Source organism: Mobula birostris, chromosome 8 (assembly GCF_030028105.1).
Source record: "Mobula birostris isolate sMobBir1 chromosome 8, sMobBir1.hap1, whole genome shotgun sequence".
In the NCBI taxonomy this organism is placed as follows: domain Eukaryota; kingdom Metazoa; phylum Chordata; class Chondrichthyes; order Myliobatiformes; family Myliobatidae; genus Mobula; species Mobula birostris.
The window spans coordinates 21,586,857-21,604,510 of NC_092377.1; the positions used below are offsets into that span (position 1 = coordinate 21,586,857).

The 17,654-nt window shown below is 41.4% G+C and overlaps 1 protein-coding gene across 1 annotated transcript in view; it reads right to left on the minus strand.

Annotated features, from left to right (window-relative positions):
• Positions 1-17,654, minus strand: part of birc6 (baculoviral IAP repeat containing 6) — a 270,551-nt gene that overhangs the window by 186,058 nt on the left and 66,839 nt on the right. Inside the window, 8 exon segments of the mRNA XM_072264879.1 lie at positions 3,683-3,844; positions 4,645-4,781; positions 4,865-5,049; positions 6,845-6,976; positions 9,018-9,149; positions 9,405-9,565; positions 11,337-11,562; positions 16,506-16,655. Of these exon segments, the coding sequence (XP_072120980.1) occupies positions 3,683-3,844; positions 4,645-4,781; positions 4,865-5,049; positions 6,845-6,976; positions 9,018-9,149; positions 9,405-9,565; positions 11,337-11,562; positions 16,506-16,655 (1,285 nt within the window).

The following is a 17,654-nucleotide window of genomic DNA, read 5'->3' on the forward strand; positions in this document are numbered from 1 at the left end:
AAAGTTAACAGTTAACAAGACTAAGAATGCATTGGTCTTATTGCAAGGGGATTTGAATACACGAGTTAGATTTCATTGCAATTATCTGGTATCCTGGTGAGACCATATCTGGAATACTGCGGGTTGGCCTGGTCTCCCTATTCGAGGAAGGATATAGATGGAATATAATGAACATTCACCAGCTGGAATACTAGAATGTGGGAGGATTGGCTCACAAGGACAGATTAACGCAGTTTGACATATATTGTCTGGAGTTTAGGAGAATGTGCTGTGCACATGCGCCGGTCGTGCATGCAGCCAGTTACAGTTACTCCATAGTTTTTTTACTTGAAAACTTTTTAACTTAGTTATTTGTTGTATTTTTTTTCCTTACGGTAACACGTTGAAGCTGCACCCTCTCTAACATGCTGGTGGAGAGAGTTTTACTTGTTTTTTTAGCGCTGGAATTAGTTACATTCGGACACGTCTCGTCAGCATGGCAGCAGGATGGCTGCATTGTGTATTCCGGGGACCAATTGATGGCGCTCATGCCCGCCGGTTTAGTGAACAGAGCAGCGGACATACCGGCTGAAATCTGGAGGAAAACACAGAGGATGCAGACGGGGATCAGAAAGGCGAGGGAAGAGGACCAGGCCAAGACAACAGAGGCTTTTGGAGAAGAGAAGTTGTTATAAGCTGTGTCTCCCCTCTCTTATCATGGGAAATGTGAGATCGCTGGGGAATAAAATGGACGAACTAACTGCGCTTGTCAGGAGTCAGAGAACATTTCCGGAGAGCAGTGTCATGTGCTTTGCTGAGGCGTGGCTGCACAAGGACATACCCGATCAAAGCGTTTCCATAGAGGGCTTCCAGACCGAGCTGACCGGAATTGCACTGAGAGCGGTAAGCGTAAGGGGGGGCTCTGGTAAATAACAGATGGTGCAATCCTGGGCATATTACGATCAAGGAACGGGTTTGTAGCCCGGATATTGAACTCTTTGCTGTTGGACTCCGGCCATATTATTTGCCAAAGGAAATCTCGCATGCAGTTGCGGTTGTTGTGTATATCCCTCCCTCTGCCAACCCGACGTCGGCGTGTAACAGCACTTACACCGTCATAGCTAGACTACAAACCCAGCACCCGAGTGCCCTCATTACCATCTCGGGTGACTTCAACCAGGTTACCATGGCTAGAACACTGCCCAACGTCACGCAGTATGTGAGCTGCTCAAAGCCTGTGCCCCTCAGCTATGTATGCTAACATTAAGGATGCATACAGCTCCTCTCCTCTCCCCCCATTGGGAAGGTCAGATCACAATCTGGTGCATCTAAAACCCTGCTACATGCCTCTGATGAAGAGTAAACCTGCAACCTCGAGGACAGTGAGAAAATGGTCGGAGGAGGCTTATGAGGCACTCCAGGGTTGTTTTGAGGTGACAGACTGGCAGGCACTCTGTGAGCCACATGGAGAGGAAACTGATGGGCTCACAGAGTGCATCACTGATTACATCAACTTCTGTGTGGACCGCAATGTTCCGACAAGAACTGCCCTGTGTTATTCAAATAACAAGCCATGAGTGAAAAAGGACATTAAGGACATCCTGAACGCTAAAAAGAGGGCGTTTAGAGATGGAATTAGGGAGGAGCTGAGGGCAATACAGAGGGACCTGAAAGCCAGGATCAGGGAGGCTAAAGACGGGTACAGGAGGAAGCTTGAGTGGAAACTCCAGCAGAACAACATGAGAGAGGTCTGGAGGGGGATGAGGACCATCACTGGGTTCCAGCAAACTAGCAACAGAACAGCGGAAGGCAGTGTGGACAGGGCCAATGAACTTAACCTGTTCTTTAACAGATCTGACAGTGTGGCCCCTGCCCATCTCACACATGAGCCATCTTTTGTCGGCCCCCAACCAACACATATTCCATTCTCCCCTCCTACGCCTCCTCACAGTCCCCCACCCTGCTCTCGTGACTATATCCCTCCCCCACACGAAACCACCACGGTGGGCTTCACAGCTCTACAGGTGAGAAGACAGCTGAAACGTCTCAACCCAAGCAAGGCTGCAGGACTGGATGGTGTCAGTACCAGGGTGCTCAAAGCCTGTGCCCCTCAGCTATGTGGAGTACTTTGCCATGTATTCAACCTGAGCCTGAGGCTCCGGAGGGTTCCTGTACTGTGGAAGACATCCTGCCTCGTCCCTGTGCCGAAGACACCGCGCCCCAGCGGCCTCAATGACCACAGACCGGTGGCATTGACCTCCCACATCATGAAGACCCTGGAGAGACTTGTTCTGGAGCTGCTCCGGCCTATGGTCAGGCCACACTTAGATCTCCTCCAGTCACCTACCAGCCCCGACTAGGAGTTGAGGACACCATCGTCTACCTGCTGAACCGTGTCTACGCCCACCTGGACAAGCCAGCGAGCACTGTGAGGGTCACGTTTTTTGATTTCTCCAGTGCGTTCAACACCATCCGTCCTGCTCTGCTGGGGGAGAAGCTGACAGCGATGCAGGTGGATGCTTCCCTGGTATCATGGATTCTTGATTACCTGACTGGCAGACCACAGTACCTGTGCTTGCAACATTGTGTGTCCGACAGAGTGATCAGCAGCACTGGGGCTCCACAGGGGACTGTCTTGTCTCCCTTTCTCTTCACCATTTACACCTCACACTTCAACTACTGCACAGAGTCTTGTCATCTTCAGAAGTTTTCGGATGACTCTGCCATAGTTGGATGTATCAGCAAGGGAGATGAGGCTGAGTACAGGGCTACGGTAGGAAACTTTGTCACATGGTGTGAGCAGAATTATCTGCAGCTTAATGTGAAAAAGACTAAGGAGCTGGTGGCAGACCTGAGGAGAGCGAAGGTACCGGTGACCCGTTTCCATCCAGGGGGTCAGTGCGGACATGGTGGAGGATTACAAGTACCTGGGGATACGAATTGACAATAAACTGGACTGGTCTAAGAACACTGAGGCTGTCTACAAGAAGGGTCAGAGCCATCTCTATTTCCTGAGGAGACTGAGGTCCTTTAACATCTACCAGACGATGCTGAGGATGGTCTACGAGTCTGTAGTGGCCAGTGCATTCATGTTTGCTGTTGTGTGCTGGGCAGCAGGCTGAGGGTGGCAGACACCAACAGAATCAACAAACTCATTCGTAAGGCCAGTGATGTTGTGGGGATGGAACTGGACTCTCTCACGGTGGTGTCTGAAAAGAGGATGCTGTCTAAGTTGCATGCCATCTTGGTCAATGTCTCCCATCCACTACATAATGTACTGGGTGGGCACAGGAGTACATTCAGCCAGCGACTCATTCCACCGAGATGCAGCACTAAGTGTCACAGGAAGTCATTCCTGCCTGTGGCCATCAAACTTTACAACTCCTCCCTTGGAGGGTCAGACATCCTGAGCCAATAGGCTGGTCCTGGACTTATTTCATAATTTACTGCCATAAGTTACATATTACTATTTAACTATTTATGGTTCTATTACTATTTATTACTTATGGAGCAACTGTAACGAAAACCAATTTCCCCCAGGATCAATAAAGTATGACTATGACCATGACCTCATCAAAATGTACACAATTTCCATAGATTTGACCAGATAAGATTCAGGGGTGGCAAATCTCTTGGTCTTAGCACTTACAGCAAATTGTCGCAAAAGCATCAAGTTTACATATTGTGGCAACTTTTTTCTTACCCAGTCAGTCCATTTGCATGCACTCCGGCCAGCCAACAGAGAATATCCAATACCAGACTCTGAGCATGTTCACTGACAGGTCCATCATCTGATTTCTTGCACAGTGTATTAAGCAGTTTTTCATGGAATTCTGAGAACTGCAACATGGCACACCGTTGCATCCTTAAAAACAAAAGCAGTGATTACCCTCTGTGATTATATTATAATTTATCTTTTAGATAGAATATTTCATTAGTTTGCCAATTTTACATTTTCATTATACAATATCTACGATCCAAACTCATTCATGTGTGATGTATTTTGTACAGAAGAACAGTATATATTGGAACTAAAAAAAACAGAAGTTGCATCTTTTCCTCCCTGCCCATTCCAATGGAAGTTCTTGGATTATGTTAGCAACCAAGTCCAAAATTTTCAATGTACACAAACTTCTAAAAACAAAGCTATCACCCACTTATGGTTAGGCTAGGCATATTACACTTCCTTAAATTTATGTTAGTAGAGAAAAATAGCCCCTTACCAATTCCCAGACTTTGTAACATGGAGCTCAAGACTGGTTATATTACAGTAGTATTTCAAAGGGAACATTAAAAATTTTGTACATACATGTATTAATTCAACATTATTAAAATCACCAAAGTTTCGGTCGGTAATCCAAACAATGATTTTCAAAACTTTTATCTTGTAACTTGATCTGCCAACTCCTGCATTATTTTGACACCACTATTTCTATTCCAAGCTGATGCTTAATGGTCATTAAATACTTTAGCTGTGACCTCTGCTCTCCTCCAATACACCAAGTCAAGCAATTTGCTATTAGTAGTCTCAACTTTTGGGAGGAGAGTCTGCAGTACTAACCCCAACACAATTCCCTTAGAATCGACTAGGAACAAATTAAGCAGGAGCAAAAAAGATGAGATATGCAAATACCTTTGAAAATGTTAAAAACAAAGTTAACTCACCTTTCTTTTGGGATGCAAGTTTTCTTAAATCTTCGGATGGTGACAGAAACTTCCTGTAGCAGGTCACAACCTTTAAGACTGTCAGGCTTCTTAGAAGAATTAGCAGGCTCAGTTGCTTTTGATGTGGATGTTTTCTCCTGTAAAAGGCAATACATTTACAAGTATATCAACAAAAGAACCACATGTAGGACAAATCAATTGTCAAGAGACTATATTTTACCTTTCCAGCTGAAACTTTGGCAAGTAACGAAGCAAGAGTGTGACTCTTGCTGTTCTGTGGCTTTGAGGCTTGCATTCTCATAACCGGCCTGATTCCACTGCCATTTGATTTCTCTTCATTTGCCTTCTCATTGGCTGACCTGATGTGAACTAAGAATGACCGATATTTGCCACCAGCCATGCCTGCTAAGAACCAAAAGTAAGTAACACCAAGTTTAAACAGGGAAAACGTTCAATGGTCAATAGGTGTTTATTCACTTTTAGAAAACAATTTAACTGGACTGCAGTGTCTTATGTGATATTAATGTTGCAAGTGAAAATGCTATGGTCAGAATCATATAGTACAAGCAGATACTTCAGCCCATTCTGTCCGTGCCATCTTCTAGATATACCTATACTCATGCTCTTTAACAGGTACAGAGACAGAGGCTTGGTGATTAAAGAATTTTTCAAGATGCTTCCACCAAATATCTTGAAAGTATCTTCACCACTTCCTCAGGCAATATTTTCCAAACTCCAACCACCCTTGCCCCCAAGATTCTCTCTAAACCATCTACCTTCCATCTTAAATCTACAATGCATCCTATTACTATTGATGGTGAGGACTTGGATGTGATGAGGACCTACAAGTACCTGAGGGTGCACCTGGATGCCAGACCTGAGTGGAGCACCAATACAGAGGCTGTGTACAAGGGCCAGAGTCACCTCTACTTCCTGAGGAGACCGAGGTCCTTTGGAGTATGCAGGCCTCTCCTTCACATGTTCTACCAGTCTGTTATCACCAGTACAATCTTCTATGCAGTGGTGTGTTGGGCCAATGATATCAACACGGGTGATGCCAACGGGCTCAATAAACTGATGAGAAGGGCAGGCTCTGTTACAGAAGTCAAACTGGACATGCTGGAGGCTGAGGTAGAACAAAGGGCCCGACGGAATATCCTGGCAATTTTGGACAATGCTTCTCGCCCTCTGTATGCCACCTTAGCTGAACAGAGGAACACTTTTAGTAATAGACTAAGGCAACTGCACAGCTCCAAAGCAAGCTATGAGGTCATTCTTACCTCTAGCCATTAGGCTCTATAACAAGTCAACCTATAGCTAGGGATGACGCCCTCCTGTTAGACTGTTTTTATTACTTCTCTTCTAATATTTGTATATTTAAGCACTTGTAATGCTACTGTGACACTAATTTCCTTTGGGACCAATAAAGTATCTATCTATTAGACACCTCCTACCATTTTTTACTATCTACCTTATCGATCCTCCATATAATTTTAATCAGGTCATTCCTTAACTTCCTCCAGCTGCAGATAAACAAATAAACCTATCCCCTCTCTCCTTATAGCTGTAGTGCTCCAATCCAGATAATATCTTGGTGTATCTCCTCTGCACTTTCCCCTCGCACAATGACAATTTTCCTATTGTGTGGCTTGCAGAAATGCACACAACACTCCAAGTATGTATAATCAATCTTCTGCTGATTCTCAGTAACAATTTTTTTTTTCAGTAGGTGGAACAATATTTTAAAAGAGAAAAATCTTCTAAAATATTTGTCAAAATCTATTTGTTCTATTCTGGCCACAATACAGCACATTTTACAGGGTAATGTAGTTGGAGAATAGGATTATTTAGTGATAAACTCAATGAACCAAGAAGATCCCACTTTGACATAAGGGAATATGGAACATAAAACCAGGTCTGCATGTGAAATCAGCTGTATTCAACCAAATGCCAGGATCAGAACTTAGAACTACTTCTTCTACGACGACACTATCAAAAAAGAGACAGAAGCCAAATTATAATATAAATGAACTAGGTCATTCAGTTGTCATATAAAATTGTTTGTTACTGACACTGTGGCTACAGAGTCACTAATAGCCCAAGAATGAATCTTATTTAATTCACATCTATACTTAGTATGCAACCAATTAAAAAAATGTGTTTCCTCAATGAAGTCATAGCTAATCCAACTTGATCTTACCTTTGATAAGCTTTGGGCTAGTTAATGTTAACATTCCAGCATGTCCTGAAAGATCCAGACCACTAGCCAACCATACAGGTCCACACAATATATCTTCCTTATGTTCCTCCAGAAACTGACACAGCCTAGGACCTTTTTTAGGATTAAAATGCAAAGTTCAGTTGCATATATTTGCACTCTAATACATTTAAAATAATTCTCACACAGGAAAGCTTACAAATGACAGGCAATAAAATTCCCACCAATTTAGGATAAAAATTTTCATGCAGTCATCATCTGAAGAATGCGCATAACTGCAGAGGAGGATCCTCTCAAAAATCACATATCCCAGTGGTGAATGATCCCAAGACTATAACCTACTACATCGAAGGAGCAACTACCTATACTAAATTCCCCATCTAGGGAACCAAAGTTTGAGATAGAAGGAACAATATTGTATGGAGAAAAGTTTGCATGATGCAATTATTTAATTTCATTACCTAGAATAATACCAAGTAAAGAACCTTTCCAATATTTGGTCAACTCACAGCACCAATTGAATTGACTTTATAACTTACATCCTTCATATACACGAGTAAAAATCTTTACATTACGTCTCCGTCTAAATGTGCAATGTGGAACTTATAGTGATTTTTAATAAACAGTATGTACAACAGGACAGTCAATACAACATAGAAATACAATTGTGTCAGCATGAGTTAATCAGTCTGTTGGCCTGGTGGAAGCTGTCCCAGAGCCTGTTGGTCCCGGCTTTTATGCTGCGGTACCGTTTCCAGATGGTAGCAGCTGGAACAGTTTGTGGTTGGAGTGACTCAGATCCCCAATGATCCCTCTGGTCCTTTTTTTACACACCTGTCTTCGTAAATGTCCTGAACAGTGGGAAGTTCACATCTACAGATGCGCTGGGCTGTCTGCACTACTCTTTGCGAGTCCTGAGATTGAGAGTACAGTTCCCATATCAGGCAGTGATGCAGCCAGTCAGAATGCTCTCAATTGTGCCCCTGTAGAAAATTCTTAGGATATGGGGGGCCCACACCAAACTTCTTCAACCGTCTGAGGTGAAAGAGGTGCTGTTGTGCTTTCTCCACCAGACAGCCGGTATGTACAGACAACGTGAGATCCTCCATGATGTTTATGCCAAGGAACTTAAAGCTGTTCACCATCTCAACCCCAGATTCATTAATGTCAATAGGGGCTAGCCTGTCTCCTGTAGTCCTCATATTCCTGTAATACTCATATTCCATCCGCAATTTCCATGTGGAGTAGTGTCCTTGATTACTGTATTTTGTACGCCAGGCCTACCGACAGACTTCAGACATTATTGCAAGCAAGGAAGCATCACTAAGCTAATTAATATGGGCAACTCCTATAAGAATAAAAACCAGGTATATTAGTTAACTGAATTAAATGATATTACATAGCCTAGACACGGTGGGGGGGGGGGGGGGGAGAGAGAGAAAAAGAAATAAAGAACAGAAAATGACTGATTTATGAACCACAGTTCTTTGATTCTTGTTTGAAGAACACTTAAGTCTTCTTAAATATTTCAAGACCCAATAAAAAGTCTCAGCAGCAAGATTTCTTTCTGAAGTTAGACTATTTTCAAAATAAAAATTAAAATGAATGGAAAAAGAAATATGACCATGCAGCTAATAAAGTCAATTCAATTCAGTGTTGATGGGTGTATTTATATAAAGTGTCAATGCATTTCATCACATTTCCCAGGTATGGTTTAAACAAAGTGCGAATTCTCGCTACCATTTACGCATAATGATTGGTCAAACTTTAAACCAGTTTCTAGAGTAATGAGCAGCCTTGTTCCTCTAACAATTAAAAATGTCATGACCAGTAGCTCTGTAAATGGATTATCTCTACTGAGGTCAACTGCAGTAATAAAACTCATTTAGCTTACCCTTTAAAAAGATATAACATGGGCAATCGCATACCCTCCCTAAACAAATACAATGCTACACCATTCCCTTATATCTGTGAAAGGAATCCTTAGTACATAAAACTTCATATGTTAAATGCCAGTTGAAAATCCCAGGTAATAAGTATCGCATTAGAATTTTTTTTAAGAATGTGACCATTCACAGCTACAGAGTAATTTTAAATTAAATATCACCAGGCATTGTCTTCCCCTCCCACCCCAAGAGAAACATTTCAAGTTAACCTTGAGACTCATCCACATCCATGGGGTACTGCAAGTCTTCATTTAAATCAACAAAAGACCTTCCATTCCTCTCTATCTCCACATGAGAAGCTGGCGACAAAGGAAATAATATCTGCTTGTCAACTGCAGACTCTGCAATAAATAAGAAATGAATGATTGACTAAAACTGCAATGAATATACTCCATATCCTTGATCATCATCTCACCAAGAAATAATTTACCTAAATGCAGCTGATAACAGGAAGTGAAGGCTATGCAAACTACTTTCCCCTACACAGTTAATTTACTGAAAGTTCATTACTAGATTCAAGATCAACACAACTGCATTTGTAATCAAATTTAGGCAAAAATAAAGACCCCTCCCTCTCCCCAATAAAAAATACTCACCAGTGACTTTACCTAATCCAGGTGCTTTGTTCTTCAATAAAGTAACTTGAATCTGTGGAATGTTTGTGATATTTGAATTCAAGACAAACTTGAAGTCCACGTGTCCAACCATGCACGCCTTGGGCAAAACCAGTTCAAAAACATGTTCCTCCCAACTGGTACTATGTATATAAAAAAAGAAATACCTCAGTAACACAAACCCACATTAACATTGCAATGGACAAACACTGCTAGAAAATAATGTTCCAGAGAAAGTCTGTGAAAACATGGCTTCATAAAGAGTCAGAGAGCAGGGAAATAACTCCTGCAGCCCACCAAGTCCACACCGATCATCATGCACTGATTTATATTAATCCTATTTTGTTCTCCCCACATTCCTTACGACTCCCCCCAGATTCTACAACTCAATATAGGCAATTTAGAATGGCCAGTTAGCCAAAATATCTCTGGGATATGGGAGAAAACTAAAGCACCCAGAGAAATTATAGTCACAAGAGCCCCTTTACAGTGGAGAGCCTTTTGGCTGGCTGCATCACTACCTGGGTGTGGAGGCTCAACCGTGCAGTATTGAAAAAGGCTACAGAGGAGTGCAGACTCAACCAGCTTCCATTATGGGGATGGGCCTCCCCACATCAAGGACATCTTCAAACGGCAACACCTTGAGGTGGCATCCATTGCAAAGGCCCCTCACCATCGGGGATGTGCATCCTTCCAATTACTACTGTTGGGGAGCACTCACACTCCAAGTTTAAAGAACATTTTCTTCCCTTCCATCATTAGGTTTCTGAACTGTCTACGAGCACCTTACTATTCCTCTTTTGCGTTATTTATTGTAACAGTAATTTTTATGTCAGTCACTGTATTGGTGCAACAAAGTAACAAATTTCACGACGCAACTGTGACAATAAACTGGCTTCTGATTCAGACAGCATCTGTGGTAGGATTAAACCTGAGTCACTGGAGCCGTGAGGCAGCAATTCTTTACCTGCATCACTGTGCATCCCTTGTTTAACTTTCAAAAATAATTCAGATATGGAAGTGAGAACATTGACTTAAGAATTGAGCAGAATTTCCTCTGAACTTCTTCCACAGAAAAACATTCTCAAAGTAACTCCAACTGTAGTGCTGAATCACTCAAATCTTGAACTAAATTACTATAAAGTAGTATGCAAAGAACAAAAAAAAAATGAATTTCCAATTATAATCAAAATTTTGTTCAATTAAAATTCAGAATTTGCAAAAATATTACTGTAAACAGATCAACAAGTTGCATGTAAATTAATGAAGCCCAACAGCTGCAAGCAAAGCCACCAGCAGGACAAAGCAGCAAGACATGGGAGCAAAAAAAAAGGGCCAATACCTGAAATATTAGAAGTTTACAATGTTAAATTTATTGATATTTCAAAACACAGGGAATGTCAGGATTAAATACCATAGTGAGAATTTCAAGTCCAAGATGCTGGGAAAACTAGACACCAATGTGGTTTAATGAATGGGAAGCACATGCTGCAGGTAGTATGTGAAGAATGAGAACTGCCACAACAGCACTGGAATAGTTGAAGTTGGAAATAGATGTCATTCGCTTTCAATGGCAAGTAGATTGAGATGTGTGCATTACACATTGCATTAAGTTGTCTGTATGATAGAGAACAACTTGCTATCAAAATATTTACCAAGGTACCAATTTCTGGTTTGGCCACAGATGTGACAGAAAAGAAACCCAAAACAAACAAAGATTTAAAGACAACAGTAATCATGATGTTTTCAACATTTTAACTAAAAAGGAGTGCAAGGCGGCAACAAAGCAACATATAACATTGACAATGGCACCAAAAACAATTCATTAAAAGATTTAAAGAATGCTGTAAATTCAGTAGCAGAAAACATGGTACTAAAATTCAATTTTACAGAAGATTAGACCATTTCTTTTACCTATCTGACTGCAGCTTCCAGGTGCGAGTGTGCTGAGCTGCATCTCCATGGTGTTGCTGATGCAGGTGCTGCGGATGTCGCCTCTGCTGTTGCTCCTGCTGAACTTCCACCCAACATGGAGGGACCGTAGCTGAAAATCGTGGGGTCAATGTCTCAAATCTAGTCAGTTCCACCAGTGATGTTAATACATCTGCAGAGAAAGGACGATCCACCAACAAATCGACTCCTATATAAAAACAAGTAAAATACTATTTAGTTAGATCAAATGAATTCCTCCTCCTAATTCTCCCATAAAACAAACGTTCGGCTACTAGAGTTTTAATAACACCCTCAGTCTAGATAAGTTTGGGGTTCATTTAAAGAAAATGAAAACTCCATTTCCGAACCATCAATCTGCACTTAATAAACCATGTTAACATTATTTTATTGTCTTAACTCAGTTTTAAAGCATTGATTTATAACCCCAAAATTTATTTTGGAATTAGAATTCAATGCCAAGAGAGTCATGGCAGAAGTGAGTGTAAAACGCTATGACTAAGGTGAAGGTGCTTGAGAAGCTGTAGGGTCCAAAGGTGGATAAGTCACCTAGACTGGATAAGGTAGCTGAAGAGATTGTGGAAGCATTAAGAATCATTAGATTCTGGAATGGTTCTAGAGAGCTGGGCAATCACAAATACCACTCTACTCTACAAAGAAAGGGAGGCAAAAACACAGCAAATGATAGGCTGGTAGCCTGACTTCAGTGGTTAGCAAGGTCTTAAAGTCCTCATCCAAGGCGAGGTTTCAGGGTACTTGGAGGCACATGATAAAAATAGGCTGAATTCAGCATGATTTCCTTATTGAGAAGTCTTGCCTAACAAGCCGGTGGAATTCTCTGAGGAAGTAACAAGCAGGATAGACAAAGGAGAGTCAGTGAATGTGGTGTATCAAGATTTTCTGAAGGTTTTTGGCAACGCGCCACAGATGAGGCTGCTATACAGGATAGCAGCCCGTAGTATCTTTGCTGTAATACTAGTATTGATAGAAGTCTGGCTGACTGGAAGAAGGTAGAGTCAGAAAAAAAAACAGGCTTTTTCTAGTTGGCTGTTGGTGACTGGTGGTGCTCCACAGGGTTTGATATTGTGCGCTAATTTTCACGCTATATATCAATAATCTGGATGATGGAATTGATGGCTTTGTGGCTAAGTTTTCAGACAATACAAAGATAGGTGGAGGGGCATGTAGTGTTGAGGAAGCAGGGAGTCTGCAAAAGAACTTGGACAGATTAGGAGAATGGACAAAGAAGTGGTCGATGGAATATAGTGTAGGGAAGTATATGGTCATGCACTTTGGCACAAGGAATAACGGCACAGACCATTCGCTAAATGAAGAGCAAATTTAGAAATTGGGTGTGCAAAGAGTCATAGTGCAGGATTCCCTGAAGGTTAACTTGAAGGTTGAGACAATAGTAAAGAAGACAGATGCAATGTTATCATTCATTTCCAGAGGTCTAGAATATACGCCGGGGCTTCAAAAGGCATTAATCAGATGACATTTTAAGTATTGTGAGCAGTTTGCGGTTCCATACCTATGAAAGAATGTGCTATCTGTGGCGAGGTTCCAGACGTTTACAAGAACTCACAGGAATGAAAGGATTAAGGTTAATGTATGAGAAGCATTTGATCATTCTGGGTCTGAACTAACTGGGAGTTTAAAAGAATGAAGGGGAATCTTATTGAGTATTGAAAGATCTGCATATAGTGGACAGGGAAAAGATGTTTCACATACCAGAAGGGACAGCCATGAAACAGAAGAACATCCCTTCAGAACAAAGATGAGGAAGAATTTCTTCAGCCAGAGGGTGGTGAATCTATGAATTTATTGCCACAGACAGCCATGATTACCAAGTTATTGGGCTATTTAAAGCAGAAATTGATAGATTCTTGATAAGTAAGGTTGTCAATGTTATAGGAAAAGGCAGGAGAATGGGGTTGGGAAGGAAAATTCCATCAGCTATGATGGAATGGTGGTGCCAATGATGGGCTGAATGGCCCAACTCTGCGCCTATGTCATTTTTATCTTTTTTGTAAAGTGTGCTAATTCACCTCAATGGTCAAACATTTAAAATTATACACAGATATAAAGTGGGGTTTTCTTCTTCATTGAGGCAGTAATGGCCTTTCCTTACTAAATCCAAATAAAGTCTGACTACCGAGAGCATCATGTGATCATTAATAATAGATACCAATATGCTTAGTGTGTGTGTGATGGTGGCGAAATGGCTAAAATGTTAGACTAGTAATCCAGGCAAAAGTTCAAATCTCAGTGGCAGTTGTTGAATTTAAATAAAATTAGTCAAATAAAAATGTAGTTAGTAATCAAAAATATATGCCAAATTCTCACACAGGCCCATCTTATTCACTTTTGATCAGAGAGAAAACTTGTTGTCCTTATAGGGACTGGCCAAAATGTAACTCTTAAATGCCCTTTAAAATGGTGCAATGAACCACTTAGTTCAAAGTAGTTAGAAATGTGCAATCAATGCTGCCTTACCAGGCCTCTTGGGCACCAGGATGATGGTGGTTGATTCGAAGCCTGAGGGACCGTGGACGTTCCAGAAAGATATTGATAATTGGTCTGTTAGAACCTTGGTTAATTGGGCTGCATGGTCCCTCAGCACCTGACCAGATACATTATCAGGCCCCATAGCTTTATGAGAGTTGATGCTGGCCTGGGTCTTCCTCATATCGGCTGCAGCCAGTACATCATTCCCTGCATCAAACTTCGAAGCTGCTAGTGTCCTTGCAGAAATTCCAAACTGTGAGCAGTCTTCGCCTCTCTCTCTCTTTTTAAAAGCACAGTTCATAAGGGATAATTCAGGATCCCGTCACACATTCTACCCTTTCAAATTCGCTTACCATTCAAATCAGTCCATGAATGATGTCATAACTTCTGCATTCCACTCCATCCCATACCAACTGGAAAACAGTGCCTCACATGCCAGGACACTGTTTACTGATTTCAGCTTGGCATTTAATGTGATCATTCCTAAGAATCTGGTGGGTAAACTGTTCTCACTGGGTCTCAGCACCTCTCTCTGTAACTGGAGCCCGAACTTCTTGACAGAAAGGCTACAGTCGGCCCATGTTGGCTGAAACATCTCTTGCTCCTTCACACTGAGCATGGGCACTCCCCCAGGTTGTATGCTCAGCCCACTGCTGACGCATAACTGCACAGTTAGATCCAGTTCAAACTGAATCAAGTCTGATGACATCAACAGTTTGCTGATGACATGAGACTGTACAGAGAGGAAGTACAGCAGTTGGTAGAACGGTGTGAGAACAACTTGAGTCTCAACATGGATAAGACCAAAGAGATGATTGTGGACTTGAGGATGGTGCAGGCGGACCACTCTTCATTGCACATTCAGGGCTCTTCCAAAGAGAAAATGAGCATCAAGTTTCTGGGAGTACATGTAACAGACAATCTCATCTAGTCCTTCAACACCACCTCTCTGGTCAAGAAAGCACAGCAGCGTCTCCACTTCCTGAGGCGGTGGCCAGTGAGACTTCCTTCATTTTAATCAATTTTCACAGGAACACCATCGAGACTGTCCTAACCAGCTGCATCACCATCTGGTATGAGAATTGCAAGGCATCGAACTGTAAATCTCTACTAAGGATTGCGAGGACTGCTCAGAGGATCATCAGGGTCTCTCTTCCACCCAGAGATATTTTTCAGCTGCACTGCGTATGCAAGACCCTTAATATTGTTTGATGGGTGGGAGGGATCATTGACAATCTCTTTGACTCCCTACTATCAAGTAGGAGGTACCACAACACTGGAACAAGAACTGTTAGATGGGAAACAGCCTCTTCCCCCAGGCTATAAGACTACTGGACTTCCTGCCACCACCCAGATTTTATCGTGTATGAAGTGCCAACAGCATTACATTGTCTACTTTTTTTTTTAAACTTGCGTCATATATGCATCTTATTATTTGTTAATTTATTTGCGTTAATATTATTTCATGTGTTACCTGAGTGAGTTATATGTACCGGGCTGTGCACCTCAGTCCAGAAAAACATTGTTTCATTTGGCTGTATACATGTGAATGGTTGAATGACAACAAACTGAATTTGAAATTGACAACTTTTAAAAGACACTTGGACGGGTACATGGACTGGAAAGGCTTAGGTAAGGTTATGGGCCAAATGCTGACAAGTGGAGCTGCCTGGATGAGGCAGCTTGGTCAGCAATGACCAGTTGAGCTGAATGCCCAGCGTCCGTTCTGTATGACTCCATAATTCCCCATTTACAAGCAAGTTCCATTTATTTTCCTATTACCCTCTATGCAAGAAATACAGCAAGAAATTCACTGTGAAATAAATTCATAAATCGATATATACATCTCAAGTATCTCAGAACACTTCACATATCAAGTACAGATATTTCACTTGGAAAGTGTTGCTGCCATTTGGTACAACAAACACCCATAAAAATTATAAGAATTACTAATAACATTAGAAGTTTGTAATGATTGAACATGGCATCTAAAACTTTGACAAACTTCTATAGATGTATAGTGGAGAGTATAATGACTGATTGTATGGAAACACTGATGCCCTTGAACAAAATATCCTATAAAAAGTAGTGGATACAGCACAGTCCATCACAGGTAATGCTCTCCCTACCATTGAACACATCCACACAGAGCACTGTTGAGAACTAGGGCATGCTCTGTTCTTGCTGCTGCCATCAGAGAGGTGGTACAGGAGCCTCAGGACTTATACCACCAAGTTCATGGACAGTTATTACCCCTCAATCATCAGGCTCTTGAACCAGTGGGGATATCTTCATCTGCCCTATCACTAAACTGCTCTCACAATCAATGCACTTTCAAGGACTCATCTCATGTTCACAATATTTGTTGCTCATTTATTATTTTTATTTTATTTCTCTTTTGTACTTGCAGTTCGTCATCTTTTGCACATTGGTTGTTTGTCTACCATGTAGATGCTGTCTTTCGTTGATTCTATTATGGTTCTTGGATTTACTGAGCATGACAGCATGAAAGAGAATCTCAGGGTTGCATATAGTGACATATATGTACTTGGATAATAAACTTACTTTGAACTTTGAAACTAATACAGAAAAAGTTTGGAGTGCATATCCCATTGAAATTTTTACCTGCAATTCCAGGACTAGACGTGTTGGACGTATGCCTGCTTCCTTCAGACAACTGGTCTATTCCTTTAGGAAGGTTGCCATCCACAAATATATCGGTTTCATCTGCATCATCAGAAGCCCCTCCAATCTGAAGGAAGTGAAGTTCTCCACCTTTAAGAAATAGAATTCATTAGAGCATGTCCTCCAGTACCACTTCAAGTTGCAGAGTAAATCATATCATCTGCAGACATTTTACAGACACATTTACAGTCTTCTTCCAGTCAGGTAAAATGGATGTATACATACAATGCTTCACTGCAAGGACAGCTTAGGATCTAATGAAATAATATTGTTACACAAATTATTTGCAATCCTGATTACATACAAGAACCTCAAACTCATCTATTAATTGTCTTTTTGCACATCATTTTAGATTAATCTTTTTTAAATAATAGTATATACATTCCTTCATCAGTTATTCAAAACCTGTATCTTTGTCTGAGTGTCATACAGCCTCCACCTACCACCCAATGTTATTTGGTCTAAAGAACATGCTGCAGGAAATGGACAAATCAAATAAACATAGTGGAAACTTTTTTTTAAACTTGTATCTGCTTTGTCCTCCCCCCCCCACCCCCCAGTGTAGCTTTCCTTCCCCACAATTAGCAACCAAAGTATTCTTCATTCAAGTCCTCAAAAATGAATGTTAAAAGATAGCATTTGAGGTCCCCCTCCCACTTTCTTATGGAAATAGCTGCTCAAGTGTACGAATCCAAAATTAGGTAGTTAAGATTCATTACTATTTCCCCTGTGCTATTAATTCTTGGAGAGACCACAATCCTTATCCTATTCCATCTCCTTCCACGGTCAGTCATGTTAGAATTCCTTTCTCACCACGTGACCAATCCACATCTTGTAGTCAGTGTCTGCTTTATCTGGACTTCTAATACTCCCACATTCATCTTCCTAATCAGCAGCTTGAGAGGTACTACAACATCTGATTTAGAAAGGCCATTATACAGACATTGCTCCCACTCAGAATATGCAAATTAATTATTTTTTTTTTGGAATTGCAGCAGCAACCAATGTAAACCAGAAATGAAAGAGAGGTACTAGCTCCATGGTCTGAAACTGAACACTGGTTCTAGGACAACGTCTAAATGCCAATTT